The sequence below is a fragment of the Cololabis saira genome, chromosome 11 (assembly GCF_033807715.1).
Source record: "Cololabis saira isolate AMF1-May2022 chromosome 11, fColSai1.1, whole genome shotgun sequence".
Lineage (NCBI taxonomy): Eukaryota > Metazoa > Chordata > Actinopteri > Beloniformes > Belonidae > Cololabis > Cololabis saira.
This window is the reverse complement of record NC_084597.1, coordinates 13,073,684-13,088,516: the sequence shown is the minus strand read 5'-3', so window position 1 is coordinate 13,088,516 and position 14,833 is coordinate 13,073,684. Positions and strand designations below refer to the sequence as shown.

General features: G+C 35.1%; 1 protein-coding gene across 1 annotated transcript; it reads left to right on the top strand.

Annotated features, from left to right (window-relative positions):
* Positions 1-915: 915 nt before the first annotated feature.
* kyat1 (kynurenine aminotransferase 1) lies at positions 916-9,916 on the top strand. The gene is made up of 13 exons (XM_061733762.1): positions 916-1,157; positions 1,250-1,308; positions 4,171-4,318; positions 4,505-4,654; positions 5,486-5,572; positions 5,680-5,802; positions 5,948-6,068; positions 6,875-6,951; positions 7,044-7,133; positions 8,901-9,087; positions 9,209-9,285; positions 9,358-9,444; positions 9,531-9,916. The coding sequence occupies exons 1-13, from the start codon at positions 1,086-1,088 to the stop codon at positions 9,588-9,590; spliced, it is 1,338 nt and encodes a 445-aa protein (XP_061589746.1). The 5' UTR covers positions 916-1,085; the 3' UTR covers positions 9,591-9,916.
* Positions 9,917-14,833: the final 4,917 nt, after the last annotated feature.

The window sequence follows — 14,833 nt, the reverse complement described above, 5'->3', positions numbered from 1 at the left end:
TAATTTTCACCTGTTTCAAGTAAATTTTCACTTGAAATAAGTAGATCTTATCTTCTTATTACAAGCAAAAAAATCTTGTTCCACTGGCAGATTTTTCTAATTATTTCAAGTGAAAATCTACTTGAAACAGGTGAAAATTGTTGTTTTTTTTCCAATGATGAGTCTTGTTAATGAGATTTTTTTTACTAAAATGAGACATTTTAACTAGAAATAAGACAAATATTCTTGTTAAGATTTTGAGTTTTTGCAGTGATCCATTTTACTTATCCTGTGAAGGACAGAGTCATATTGATAAATTCAGAAAACTGTTTTTTATTGTTGTGTTTTGATGTATTTGATGTAAGCCCAGCGGATATTTAAAGCTTACAGAAGGCTGCATTTATCTGCTGCTATGTCATTCCTGCAGTATTTCTGCAGGTGTTTTGGTCACTGCTATTATTTGTAATATATTATATTATTTGTAATCAGCACAAATTATCTGTCCCCATATGATAAAATCCAACATCCCCCCCTGATTTTTTTTTACAACTCGAGTACTGTATATATATATATATATATATATATATATATATATATATATATATATATATATATATATATATATATATATATATATATATATATATATATATTACTTTTTGAAGCCCGTCTTGCGGTTGTTGGGGGCAACCAGACCGCGCTCCAGGAACCGCTGTCACGTGACCTAGTGCGTTGCCCTCTGTTTACGGTCCGCCTCTGCAGGCAGCAGCTGAACTAAAAATAAAGATAAAAAGATCACCTTCTCAAGCTGACATTTATTTATTTGAGTACACCTAAAACCCGTCTGTGAGAGGTGTAAATTCTGTCCTCAACGGGGTCTATATTTCCTTATGTGTCGCAATGCACAGCCCGGAAGTACAAGTGAAAACATTAATTAAAAAAGGTCGAAGAGCAGCTGAGTGAACCTTACTCCTTACTCAGCCGTGACCGCTCCTCCTCCGTGTTTACTGCGTGATAAATGTATCAGGTTCTGCTTTCTACCCCCAGACAGCTTGCAGCCCCGACAGCCTGAAATCTCTCCTGTCTTGAATAATGAGAGTCTGTTGATGGGAATAATCAGGAATCTTGCAGCTCATGTGGGAGTAATTCGTCAGACATTACTCAGAAACCATAAAAGAGTAAGTAATCCACTGAAGTCAACCGAAAAGTACATTTGTTGTGCAACTTCGTGGTGTATTTTAGTTGACGTAGTATTATGGTGTGATTACAGATAACCATGTCTCGGAGGCTCCATGCGAGAAGATTAGACGGAGTCGATAAAAACGTTTGGTAAGGGATTATTTATCCTCAGAAATTTTAAAGAACCATGCCAACAACAGTATTTAACCATTTATTTAACTCAATATCTTAAAAAAAAATGTAACCAGTTTTTAATTTTAATTTTAATTTTGTGTGTGTATTATTTCATGTCAGGCATTTCCAGTGGTGGACAGTAACGGAGTAAATTTACTTGAGTACTGTACTTATCCAGAGGATTTGTACTTTACTTGAGTATTAGATTTCTTTGGTACTTATTACTCTTACTTGAATACATTTCCAAGACAAATATTTTTACTTTTACTCGAGTAAATTTCTAGGAAGGCTGAAAAGTGCTCGTTACTTTCAGGTCTGCTCTATTTTTCTTCTTCCCTAAAATCCTATTGGACACTATTGGAATTTACTTAAAGTAAATTTAAAAGCATTTACTTTTGGATACTTAAGTACCTTTTTAAAAGCAAGTACTTTTCTACTCTTACTCGAGTAATATTTTGACTGAGCTACTTTTTCTTGTAACGGAGTAAATTTTGACCAGTAGTATTTGTACTCTTACTCAAGTACTGGGGTCGAGTACTCTGTCCACCTCTGGGCATTTCAGAGTTAATATCTAAGCGTGTATGGGCCATAGTGGTGACACATTTTGGTAAAGAAATAGATAAATAAAATAAGGATTGACCTCTAGAAAATAATGAAGTTATCATTTAAAGCCCTTATAAGAGAAATGTTTAATATTTGTCCAGTCTTTAGTCAAGGTGCAATCACTACCCAGGAAGGTAATAATGGTTACTATGACAACCACCCACCAAGACTGATTGACAGGTTAAACATGACGTCACCATAAGGGCGATGACAATTCATATTCAGTTTGAGATTAATTTAGTGTTATGTTTAAAAAAATAAAACAAAATAAATCAAAGTATTTTGGCTCCAACACTGAGTTGGATTGGAGGAGGAGCTGCTTCTGGGACCAAAGTCCTTGAAATGATCATTTCGTTAAACAGTAAATACTAGAATATGTTCACCTGAGTGTGAAATGAAGTCCACCACAGCAACGAAGAAAACAAAACTAATCCTGAGGTTTATTTTGTGATTAAACCTTTATGTTTTTAATTTATCTAAAAGTAAAGCTCAGCGGGAGTTTGTGGGCAAATAACAGTTTAAGAAAATGTTTTATACATCTGTGTATTTTGTCTTAGCTGTGGCCAAAATGTACATATTTTACATGTTTAATGAAGCCTCTCAGTGGGAACACACAGCTGTTTCCAAACCAAAGAGAGATGTAATCTCTCAGCCGTGTCTTGGGTCTGCCCTGAGGCCTCCTGGTTGGACATGCATAAAAAACACCACCATCCAGGAGGGATCTTAAACAGACATTAAACCCCTCCATTAATGTGCAAGAGCCGAGTTCCTCTCGGATGACTAAACTTTCTCAGCCTATGCAGGATGCATATTTCAGCTTGGGTCTGCATTCTTTTGATGACCTCCCACAGTTAATGACCATAGATGAGGGCAGGAACATAGATCAATGCTTTCCTTTTGGCTCAGCTCCCTTTTTATTAACAGGCTGGTACAGAGTACTTGTTAATCTACACCTCCATTCTTCCCTAACTCGTAAACAATTAAACCCTGAGATACTTGAAATCCTCCCCTAGATGCAACGCCTCATCCCACCTCCTCCAGGTGTGGCCTCAGATTTGCACGTTTGTGTGACCAACCACGTATGTGCATCCAAGTGGGCTATTCTTTTGTGATACTTTACAAGATCAGTCAGTGAAATGAAAGTCAAACAACTTGGCATCATGTGACTGACTTGAGTGTTTCAGAATATATTTCACTTCCTTATCTACCAAAAATTCCCCTGTGGTGTGTTGTGACCATTGATCCATGCGATTGATAACCACAAAGTACATGACTATATATGCCCTTCAGATTTCCTCTGGCTCCTTCACCTCGTATCATGTCATCAGCACTTGTGACTCGTCTGAATAACTATATTTGTGTGTGAGCTCTAATCTCGCCCTTCTGTTCTTGAGGCCTTTAGTTTGCAACTGATTATGAAGTCTTCTCTTAATGGTGAATTTAACTTCCATTTTTGGAGGATTCTTTTCTTTATTGGTAAGGTTCCAGTGAGCATCCAATGGTGCTGTCTTCTGAAGTACATCAGTAGGTGTTTGTAAAATATTGCAAAGTAACTGCAGATGTTTTACCCTGAAATGAGAAAATAAACTATGCATAGTCCACAGTCCTCCATGAGCAGTGCATCTTATTTGAATTATGCTCTGCTTTCCAATAATGATGTAGCTTTTATAATAAATAACAATAAAAGTATTATATATCACAAAAAATGCGATTGTATTCTGTTTTTATAATAATAATAAACTGAAACTGGGTGCATAACTTCAGGCGTAGTTGATTAGGCATTAAAATAGTTCCTTTTTTAAGAAGAAAAAAGATCACACCTGGCTTTGACTGTGAAGTGGATTTCTTTTTTCCAATTTTAAATGTAACATCTTTAAGATGCATAGAAATCGATGGAGGTCTGAGAGATTTCCAGAGCAGTGTGATACATTATCTTGCAAACAAAGATGTGAAAGGCAGATGTTTTTGTTGCAGAGAGAAGTAATCAGAAAGGAAACATGTGAAACCCCAACATCAGAGGGCCAACTTTTTGGGGGGACTCTGCAACCCTTGACATGATTTATATAATGTTTTAATGAGAGATTAAAAGATGCAAAGGTGTGCCTGAGCGGGTAAAAAAAAATCCCTCCAGGTGCCAACATTTCACTCTTTGCACGAGTCTATCAGTGTCAGTTTAATTAAAAAGATTAATGATATAATTAGTAATTGCATTGCCTGATCATTTGTGTCAAACAGGGTTGAATTCACGCAACTAGCTGCAGACTACAAGCCTGTGAACCTCGGGCAGGGGTTTCCTGACTTCTCTCCTCCTCAGTTCATCCAGGAAGCTTTCTGTGAAGCTGTTAAAGGAGGACCTGAAATGCACCAGTATACACGAGCTTTTGTAAGTTCCAGTTCCCAAGGGGGCACCTGTCAATGTTTCTATGCTTATTTACAGTGCTTGTTAGGTTGAGTTCACATTTTTCCTAATGTGTTAAAGGACAAGCGCTTGTAGAGCAAACTGAGAATCACCTTCTGTTTTGGTCATGTTTTCTGTTGTTCTTTTGTTTGTTTGTTTTTTTTCCCCCAGGGCCATCCTCGTCTTGTAAAAAGCCTGGCAAAGTTTTTCAGTCGCATTGTGGGACATGAGATCGATCCTTTCGAAGACATCTTGGTGACAGTTGGAGCTTATCAGGCTCTGTTCTGTGCGTTTCAGGCTCTGATTGATGAGGGAGACGAGGTACAGAATAAACACTCTGCAGCTATGGTATATTATATGGAAGCCCTAAAGCAGGGATATTCAATTGGCGGCCCACGGGCCACATGCGGCCCGCCAGGAGCTTTTATGTGGCCCCTGGTCATATTTCAAAAAAGGGGGTGTTTGATTAAAAAAAAAATAATAATTTTTTATTTTTTTTTGTGTCATAAGGAGCTTATGGTTAATATTTTGGTTGCTTATTTATAACATCAAACTGGCTACTATGGACTGAAATGCTTGTGCTCAATGCTTAATATAATATTCAAATAAGGAAATCTTGGTGGAAAGTGGTGCTTTGTCATTATGGCGTGTTTTATTAAAAGTAGGTAAATATCAATTTCATTAAGTTTGCACAATGCATGGTTTTAAATTGAACTTGCATTTAAAATAATATTTCTTTATCTGAATATTATATTTAACATTCACAATTACTAAATCTGGAGACAATTAATACATAATTCATATGTAAACTAGATATATTCAAATGCATAATACAAATGTATTATATTTACATAAGTCTTCGTCTTTGAGTGCAAAATACATTTTGAAAACCCCCAAATTTTCAAATTATGCGGCCCTCTCCATACAGTATCTAGTTGAATACCCCTGCCCTAAAGGATCATACATAGATACAGTTTATTTCCTGTGATAATGAGATCATTTTCCATGGGAAAACAGAGGAAAGAAAATGTATGTATGCGTGACTCTATAGAGCTTCCGTAAAAATGTATTCAGAAAGTATGAATGAACTCTGGATATTCGCCAGTTCTTTGTGTTTTGAAAAAATGAGACGAGCAATAATTCCTCTTTTAGGTCATAATAGTTGAACCGTTTTTCGACTGCTACCAGCCGATGGTGCTGATGGCCAAAGGGAAGGCCGTGTACGTCCCTCTTAGACCAGTGAGTTGCTTGTTTTATTTTTATTCTTGCAAACGTCTTCTTTTTTTTTTTGGGGATACAAGAAATGCATATAATTATAAATACAATATTTTTCTTGTGTGTGGCAGAGAGAGGGAAGCTCTGTCCTGTCTAGTGGAGACTGGGTTCTTTCTGCTGAGGAACTAGCGAGTAAAGTCACCCCACGCACAAAAGCCATCGTTATTAACACTCCTAACAACCCACTGGGAAAGGTACGATTTTTGGTGTATCCACAGCATTTGTAAAAGGGAAAAGAAACAAACCCCAAATCTGTATTATTCTGCATCTCTGTCCCTGGAATGTCCTTCCACGCGTTTTGTTGTGTTGTTGAACATATGAGTGACGTTTCTGCTGCAGGTTTATAAGAGGGAGGAACTCCAGATGATTGCTGATCTGTGCATCAAACATGATCTGCTTTGCTTCACCGATGAGGTGTATGAGTGGCTCACTTACGACGGCGCCAAGCATGTAAAGATAGGTGAGGTGGAGCCTAGTGCTGGGCGGTATACCGGTTCATACCGAATACCGGTGTTTATTTTTCTTATGATATGAATTTTTCATATACCGTAATACCGGTGAGTATGTACAGTAGCGTACACAACTTTGGGAACGTAGCGCGGCAGAACGTGGGGCCGCTGGACACTGTTTGTGAGGGGACTGTTTAGCAGTAGTGATGCACCGATTGTTCGTTAACCGAAATTGTTCGGCCGAAAATGGCAAAAAACCACTTTCGGTGCTCGGTGGAATAAGTGGGGAAAAAAAAAACCCAATTAATAACGGCGTTGTAATATAAGGAAATAGACTGGCCACTCCCGTAACGGTTGCACCACACACATAAATCGTTGGCCAACCAAAAAGTAACCACATAAGAATTTTGCCTAACATTCACCAGGAGGTGGAACCAAAACAACATAATGCTGGGAAATTAAAAAATGTTCAGTTTTTTATGTTCAATAAATATTTTCTACCTTGTAATTTTGTAAAAGATTTTTTTCTTTGCCTAAATCAAATTTATTTGATTTATGCATGCTCCTCATGACAGTAAAATAGGCCATTCTAAGCCAATTTACTGCAGCAATTCCTTTCCAAATCATTAGAAAATGTGGTTAACACCCAGTTGTGCATGAAAAAAAAAAATACAGTGAAACCGATATAATTTTCAAAAATACCGTGATATAAATTTTTGGTCATACCGCCCAGCACTAGTGGAGCCCAGAGTTCGGAAGAACCTCCTCACATACCAGCAGTGAGTAGCATAATGAAACGATGCTGTGTGATTGACAGCCAGCCTTCCTGGGATGTGGGAACGAACCATCACAGTTGGCAGTGCCGGAAAGAGCTTCAGTGCTACTGGCTGGAAGGTAACACGGACTAAAATACATGCATTTTCATGTTGTATCTTTTACTAATAGTTTTTTTTTTTTTCATATATATATTTTTATATCTTTTTCAGGTTGGCTGGGCCATGGGGTCTGGACATGTCATCAAACACTTAAAAGTTATCCATCAGAACTCTGTTTATCACTGCGCAACAGCTGCTCAGGTAACACCACTGCCAAACATTGATCTTCATAGTTCCTCTGAGCAGCTTCCACAAACTTTGCACTTTACAATGTGCCAGATTAGGTGACATCTAACTGCAGCTATGCAGACAGCAACAAGCCTGACTCTCTTCTTACCACCCCCCGTCCAACACCACCACATCTAACCCCACCAATATGAAGCGAGGCGGGGGATGGGCATCCTCTGAGCCGCTATTTCTTTTCATCAACTAATCCATAAAGCAAAGCACATGATCTCCCTTTTGAATAAAGGTTACTAAATACTCATGATCCATTTTCTTCTGACACTGATGCATTTCTTTTCAAGATTCAACATCAGCTGTTGTTGAGATCAGCGTATATGAAGAATGTCATTCAGATCCCAATCACACAAGCAGTTTTTCTACTACACTTTTTTTTGTGAATATTCATCTATTATACTGGTGTCCAGAAGAAACTATAACCAACGTGATCATTTTACATAATTTATTGAAAGGAAGGAAATATCTATAAATCTATATCTATAAATATCTATTTTTTTATAAAAGCAATACGATTAGGCTAAAAAAAAAAGGTCTGAGCAAAATGAGCTACAGAAACCCTCTCTACTGGCTGAATATGTACAATACTACACGACAGTATGTTGCAATATGTGTGTTGTCATGGTGTCTGTCTGTCTGTCTGTGGTCTGTGTCTCTCTCTCTATCTATCTATATATATATATATATATATATATATATATACACCGTATTTTCTGGTCTATAAGCCGCTACTTTTTTCATTGGTTTTCAACCATGCGGCTTATACAAAGGTGCGGCTATTCTGTGGATTTTTCTTCCACTGCTCGGGGCGCTCTAACCGGAATTAGAATCAAAACTAAGACAAAATAAATGCAAAGAAGAATACGCTTCTTCTTCTTTAGCAGATAGAAGTAGGTAGAAGCAGATTTCAAACAGATAAATAAATAGCGGTTATTTTCTCTTGGTTCTGTCCCGTTTTAATCAGCAAAGTTGCTGCAGTGTTAAGACACTGTTAGGAAAGGATCTATTTAGGTACAAACATGTACATCATTTACAGTTCAAAATCCTTCTGTACATGTAGTAAATATCTAATCTAACAACATAAATATATGCGGCTTGCAAATTTTTTTTTTTTTTAAATAGAGCAGATGCGGCTTGTATATCTTTTTTTTATTATTTTTATAAAAATAGAGCAGATGCGGCTTATATACAGGTGCGGGTTATAGTCCAGAAAATATGGTGTGTGTGTGTATATATATATATATATATATATATATATATATATATATATACTGTGTATATATATATATATATATATATATATATATATATATATATATATATACTGTGTATATATATATATATATATATATATATATATATACTGTGTGTGTGTGTATGTGTATATATATATATATATATATATATATATATATATATATATATACTGTGTGTATATATATATATACTGTATATATATATAAAAAATACACATGTAGCTATAGTAAAGAGCAGCTGCATTGGGACTATTTGGTCAGCCTTATTAAATTTGTATTTGGGAATAAATAAAATGACTAGTCTAGTTTTATATCTAATTGACGTGTTTCTTAAATTCGTATGAAATATGTATTTATTTATTTTATATCCTTGACTTTGTAGCATCAATAGTTGCAAATGCAGCTCTACTTGCACATCTGCCTATCCTGCAGAACCCTCTCAGAACCTCACTTCTGCTCTTTTTTTCCTCAGGAGGCAGTAGCTTGTGGATTTGAGAGAGAGTACGAGCTGTTTGGGACTCCAGAGAGCTACTTCCAGCAGTTGCCTGCGGTGCTGCACAACAAGAGACGGAAGTTGGCCTCCTGTCTGCAGAGCGTGGGTCTCCAGCCTATCATGCCAGAAGGAGGATATTTTATGATCACCGACGTCTCCTCTGTCAGTGAGTGACATGAAACATTTGAAGTAGATGTTTTCAAAAGTCATCACAATCCAATCATGTTGGGCAATTCATGCAGTGATCGATGTTTACCTTGGGCTTTCTTGCTTTTCTCTCTTGACAGAGGTGGACCTAAACGATCACGGCACCAAGGATGAATCTTATGACTTCAAATTTGTTAAATGGCTAGTTAAGGAAAAGGTAACTTGCATAAAAAGAGATCTGCAGAGAAACTGTCTTATACCCTTCTTCCTAACAATTGTTCCCCTGTAGGGCTTAGCAACAATCCCCGTCTCTGCTTTCTTCAGTCCAGAGCACAGTAAGGAATTTGACAAATACATCCGCTTCTGTTTTGTAAAGGTAAATAGTGCTTTATTCATTTAAAATGGTGCCCCAAATTCACGCTACTTCACTGATCCCTCACACACGCATTGCTTCTCTCACAGGAGGACTCCACACTGGATGCAGCAGAAAATATCTTGAGAAAGTGGAGTCAAACTAAGTAAAGTCAACCATCGGCATTTTATCAGGCTGCTCAAAGAAGCTTGGTTTGACTTCTCAGGAAAGCTGTTCATAATTGTTTGGTGTTTTTTGGAAGTTTGTCAACAAGCGCCCGCAAACGCACTTTCATCCACTCACACTTCCATCCACGTACTCTTTTCTTTAGCGTCATCAGCCAAGGTGTCCATATGAATGACTTTACATGCCAGAATGATACCTGAAGTAAAAGTGGAAAGTACATTAAAACTTGTGAACATAAAGCCTCTGTTTGTGTTATTTTTCTGAGCAGTTGTATTTTTTAGTGTTACACTAATAAACATTTTTAACTCTCTCGTTTTATCTTCCTGATCATTTGAACATTTCAGGATTCTGTATAGAATTAGAGGTGGGACAGTTTTAAAGACTAGAAAACAATGGACGAAGCATCGGTCATGTCAAATAGATTTCCAAAGAGCCTTTTAAGATTCCTTTTCCTCGTGCTGTGCACCACAATGTCACGGTTGATGGGACATGGGAAATAGTATGAATTTCAGTATTTGTGATACTTTACATATGTCATTGATAGATGATAAACAGTTTAGGACCCAACACTGACCCCTGGGGGACTCCACACTCAATGTCCAAACATTGTGACTGATTTTCTCCCATCTTCACAAATTGTTTCCTGTTCTTTAAGTAGCTTCTAACCCACTGTAACGCACAACCCCTTATCCCATATAGTTCCAATTTATTGAATAATATGTCATGATTTATTGTATCGAAAGCTTTTTTTAGATCAATGAATAAACCAACTGCGTATTTCTTTTCATTTTTGGAATTTGTGTTATACTTCAATGAGTTCAGGTAACGCTTGTGCTGTTGTTCGGGTTTTTCAGAATCCATACTGACTGTCAGATAGTAAATTGTGTTTATTTATGAAATTGTCCAATCTGTTATTAAATAGTTTTTCCAAAATTTTTGAGAATTGTGGGAGAAGAGAGATAGGTCTGTAACGGCAAAACTTTAGCTATTTTCATGCTATTGGGGAATTGACCAGTTTGTAATAAGTTAAAAATATGCGTCAGAGGTTTGGAGATCCCGTCAACAACCTTTTTTTTTTACTATTTTCATGTCTATTTCATTATAGTCAGTTGATGTTTTGTTTTTGCATTTATTCACAATATCTATAATCTCCTTTTCCTCCACAGGTTTAAGGAACATTGTGTTAGGATTTGTTTCTATGAGATTATCATTAGATGTCACTGGATCGGGGATTCTTTTTGGTGAATTTGGTCCAACATTTACAAAAAATTATTAAATTTATTAACCACTTCATCCATGTTATGTATGATCTTATCATTTTCTATAAAATACTGCGGATAATTAATCTGCCTATAGTTATTTCTGATTATGCTGTTTAAAATGTTCCATATACCCTTAATGTTATGCTTATTGTTATCTATTAGTTTGTTATAATATTCTTTCTTACAATTTCTCATAATATTAGTTAGCTTATTTTTATATTTCTTATATTTATTTTTTTGCTTCATTTGTTCTGTGTTTTAGGAATTCTCTGTATAATGTATTTTTCTTTTTGCAGGCATTTTGCAGTCCCTTTGACATCCACTGATTATCGTTACACTTTAGTTTTGTACTATATTGTTTAATTGGACAATTTTTATCATATAGTGATTTAAATGTTCTTAAAAATTCATCATATGCTTTATCAATATCATTTTCTTTATATATTAATTCCCAATTATGATCGTTTTTAAGTGCAACGATAGACTCTTCTGTCCTAACTCTTCTATGTTGTGGTAGGTTCTGCTTGTTTCTCACATAGTTGCTGTTATAAACTATAAAGACCGGAAGGTGATCACTGATGTCATTTATTAATATTCCTCCCACTGTATTATTGTCTATGTCATTTGTAAATATACTATCAATTAATGTGGCACAATGGGACGTGATGCGGCTTGGTCTGGTGATTTTGGGATATAGACTAATACTATATAATGTATTAATTAATTCCTCGGTCATTCTATGATTATTTGGATTTAGAAGATCAATATTGAAATCGCCACAGATAAACAAGACTTTTGTTTTTGTTAAATGTTCCTCTATCCAGTCTTTAAATGTGTCTATATTAGACCCTGGTGTTCTGTATATACAGCTCACAATGAGATTTTTATTTATTTCCATTCATTCCATTCTATTTTAAGACATTCAAGTACATTATACCACAGTTGACATTTCTTCTACCACCTTATAATTATAATTTATGTCCACTTTCAGAGCTACACCACCGCCAGTTTTGTTATTTCTGTTCATACAGTTCATTTCATCAGAACTGCTGAGCTGCTCAACTGCAATACTACAATAATAATAATAATAATAATAATATTAATCACAATCATATTCTGTAACAATGGACCTTTCAATAACCATGTCATAATGAGACACAGAGACAGTTTCTTCCCCCAAGCTGTTGCTCTGATGAACTCTCATCACTCAGTCTCAGAGTAATCAACCACTGTGTAATAATAATGATAATAATAATCACAATCATATTCCGTAACATGGTTCAATAACCATGTCTACCTCATAATGAGACACAGAGACAGTTTCTTCCCCCAAGCTGCTGCTCTGATGAACTCTCAACACTCATAGAGTCTCAGAGTAATTAATCACTGTGCAATAATAACACAATCATATGCTGTAACAATGCACCTTTCAATAACTATGACTACGGTACCTCATACTGCTGCACCTTTCACTTAAAAAAAAAAATTGTATATATGTTAATAAGAGCCATTTGTTTATTTACTGTAGAGTGAGTGAAATAACCAGAGTCAAATTCCCTGTCTGGCATGTTCAAACTTGGCCGATAAACCTGATTCTGATTCTGATTTCTCAGGCAAAATCAAAAATTACTGTTGCATTTAACCAAAGCTGGCTTAGCATCAACTGCCGATTGTTTTGCTTAGTATATGTGAAATCAAGCAGGATTTGCAACCAATCAATATGTTTATTTCTGCTGGAGTCCAACATTTTTTTTATTTTTTATTTTTATATATAATAAACTTTATTTAACATATCAAAAGTACAAAATTCCTTTGAGGAAACATTTGTTTGCAACTGAAACATAACAAGTTCACAACACACAAGCAAGAGTACCTGGCTGCAGGCAAGATGGCCGACAAGGGCGCGGCCATTTTTTCCAACCATACCGGAATTCCAGACCGGAAGTTGGTCTTCTTCGTGTATATTATTATTCGTCGCGCTGAACCAGACCGGGAGTTGGTCTTCTTTTTTTTTTTTTTTTTAATAGAAACTTTATTGAAAGGTCAGACGTTACAATTAGTGAAACACATTCAGGTGTTCCCAATGCAGGTAGTAATGTACATGTCCCATTACAACAGTAATAATAAACAACAATTAAACAAATGTAGTACATATAATGGCATGACGTTATTGATAGAAAAGATTATAACAGCTCAGTGAATTGAGCATGACGAATAAAACAGCATTAGAAATCCAGAAAGAGTAACAAGGGAACATAAAACTGACCCTAATGTGACATATTTTAAAATGCTTTAACATAAAGTGCAACAGACTGAATAAAATAAATAATAAACAGACATAATGAAATAAAAGGAACTTATATAAATAAGTAATTAAATTAATAAAGTAATAAAACTAGTAAGGAAAAAAAGCAGCATTTATAAGGGGGAATTCAGACTGATTTTATCCAATTCAGTAGGGAAAATTCTTTAAGAGATCATATAAATTTCGTGCCTTAATTGTTGTTATACGTTTTAGAGATTTCAAATACATTTTAAATTCGTTCATAAATACACAAAATTTGGGGGATGATTTTAGGGTCCTATTCTTGTGGATAAAAAATTTGGCCAAGCAGAGGATTACATTGCAACAGAGTTCATCATTTTTGTTTTTCAAGATCATACCAAAAGTTACATTATCTCTAGAAATAGAGGATGGGAACGATGCAATTTTCCGTTTAATAAATTTGTGAAGGTTATTCCAGAATGTTTGTATTGCATCACAAGAGAAGAAAATATGGTCCGTAGTTTCAATTTCATTTTTTAAATGAAAATTTAAATTTTTTTTTTTAAATTAAATTAAAAAAAAAAAAGGAAAATAACTCATATTCACTATTCACTCATAATTTTTCCCCTCATGGATCCGTTTTATGGAATAACAGAGTGATAATAGTAAATAGAAAATCGTTATTTAAAAGAGATTGGTATGAGGCAGGCATTTTATTTGTGAAGGATATGATGGATTCTGGTGGAGGTCTTCTGGACTACAGGACATGGTTAGGAAAATATAAAATAAATTGTACTCAGAGGGAATATAACAGGATCCTTAAAGCAATTCCTATTCCACTTCTGCATTTAATCCAGAATACTTTGTTATTTTCAAGTGTTGAATCAACACTACCAAGACTGATGATTAATGAATGCAACTTAAATGACAAAAAATGTAACAACAAAGTGATTAGTGCTGCGTGGAAATCAATATTTTTTTACGATTTCAACAGAGGACGTAAATTCCAAGGGCTTGAGAAAGTAACAGCATCTATGTTGGAAAAAGCTCACTCTAAATATATTAAATGGCCTATTTCCCCAAAGATGAAAGAAACTCACTTTAAGATACTGCATAAAGTCTACCCAGTTGCAGAATTTCTTAAAAAAAGATTTAAGTTTGAAGTTGACCTGTGTACTTTCTGTAATGCAGCAGATGAAACTTTAGATCATATGTTTTTCTTATGTCCTGTGTCCAGAAACTTCTGGAAAGAATTGAGAAGTTGGTTATTACTTAAAATAGATGACATACCAGTTTTTAATATTTCTCATATTTTTTTATATGTAGACAATTTGAAGGCTGTTATATCTGATATGATAAATATAATTATTATCATGGGTAAATATCATATTCACTGCTGTAAATGGAGAAATGGTAAACCCTCCTTTGATTGGTTTTTAAATGATTTTAAATTGTTCTTTTTGTCCCTCAAAAAAATTGATTCCAGCAAATTGGCTAAAAAGATTTGTGACGACATATCTTGTTTTTTGCTTTTGTGATTCATGCCTCAGACCTTGCTCCTATTTTGTTATGGTTTTTGTTTTGCCTGATTTTGAAAATATATGCAAATGGTTTTACTAGTATTTTAAAATAACAACCCCTGTTTGTTTTGTTTGTTTTGTTTTGATTCATTTATATATATATATATATATATATATAT

Coding starts and splice junctions, on each gene's coding strand:
- kyat1 (XM_061733762.1), top strand. CDS start 1,086: ATGGGAATAATCAGGAATCTTGCAGCTCATGTGGGAGTAATTCGTCAG. Junction 1,158..1,249: donor TACTCAGAAACCATAAAAGA/GTAAGTAATCCA, acceptor GTGTGATTACAG/ATAACCATGTCTCGGAGGCT. Junction 5,803..5,947: donor CTAACAACCCACTGGGAAAG/GTACGATTTTTG, acceptor TTTCTGCTGCAG/GTTTATAAGAGGGAGGAACT.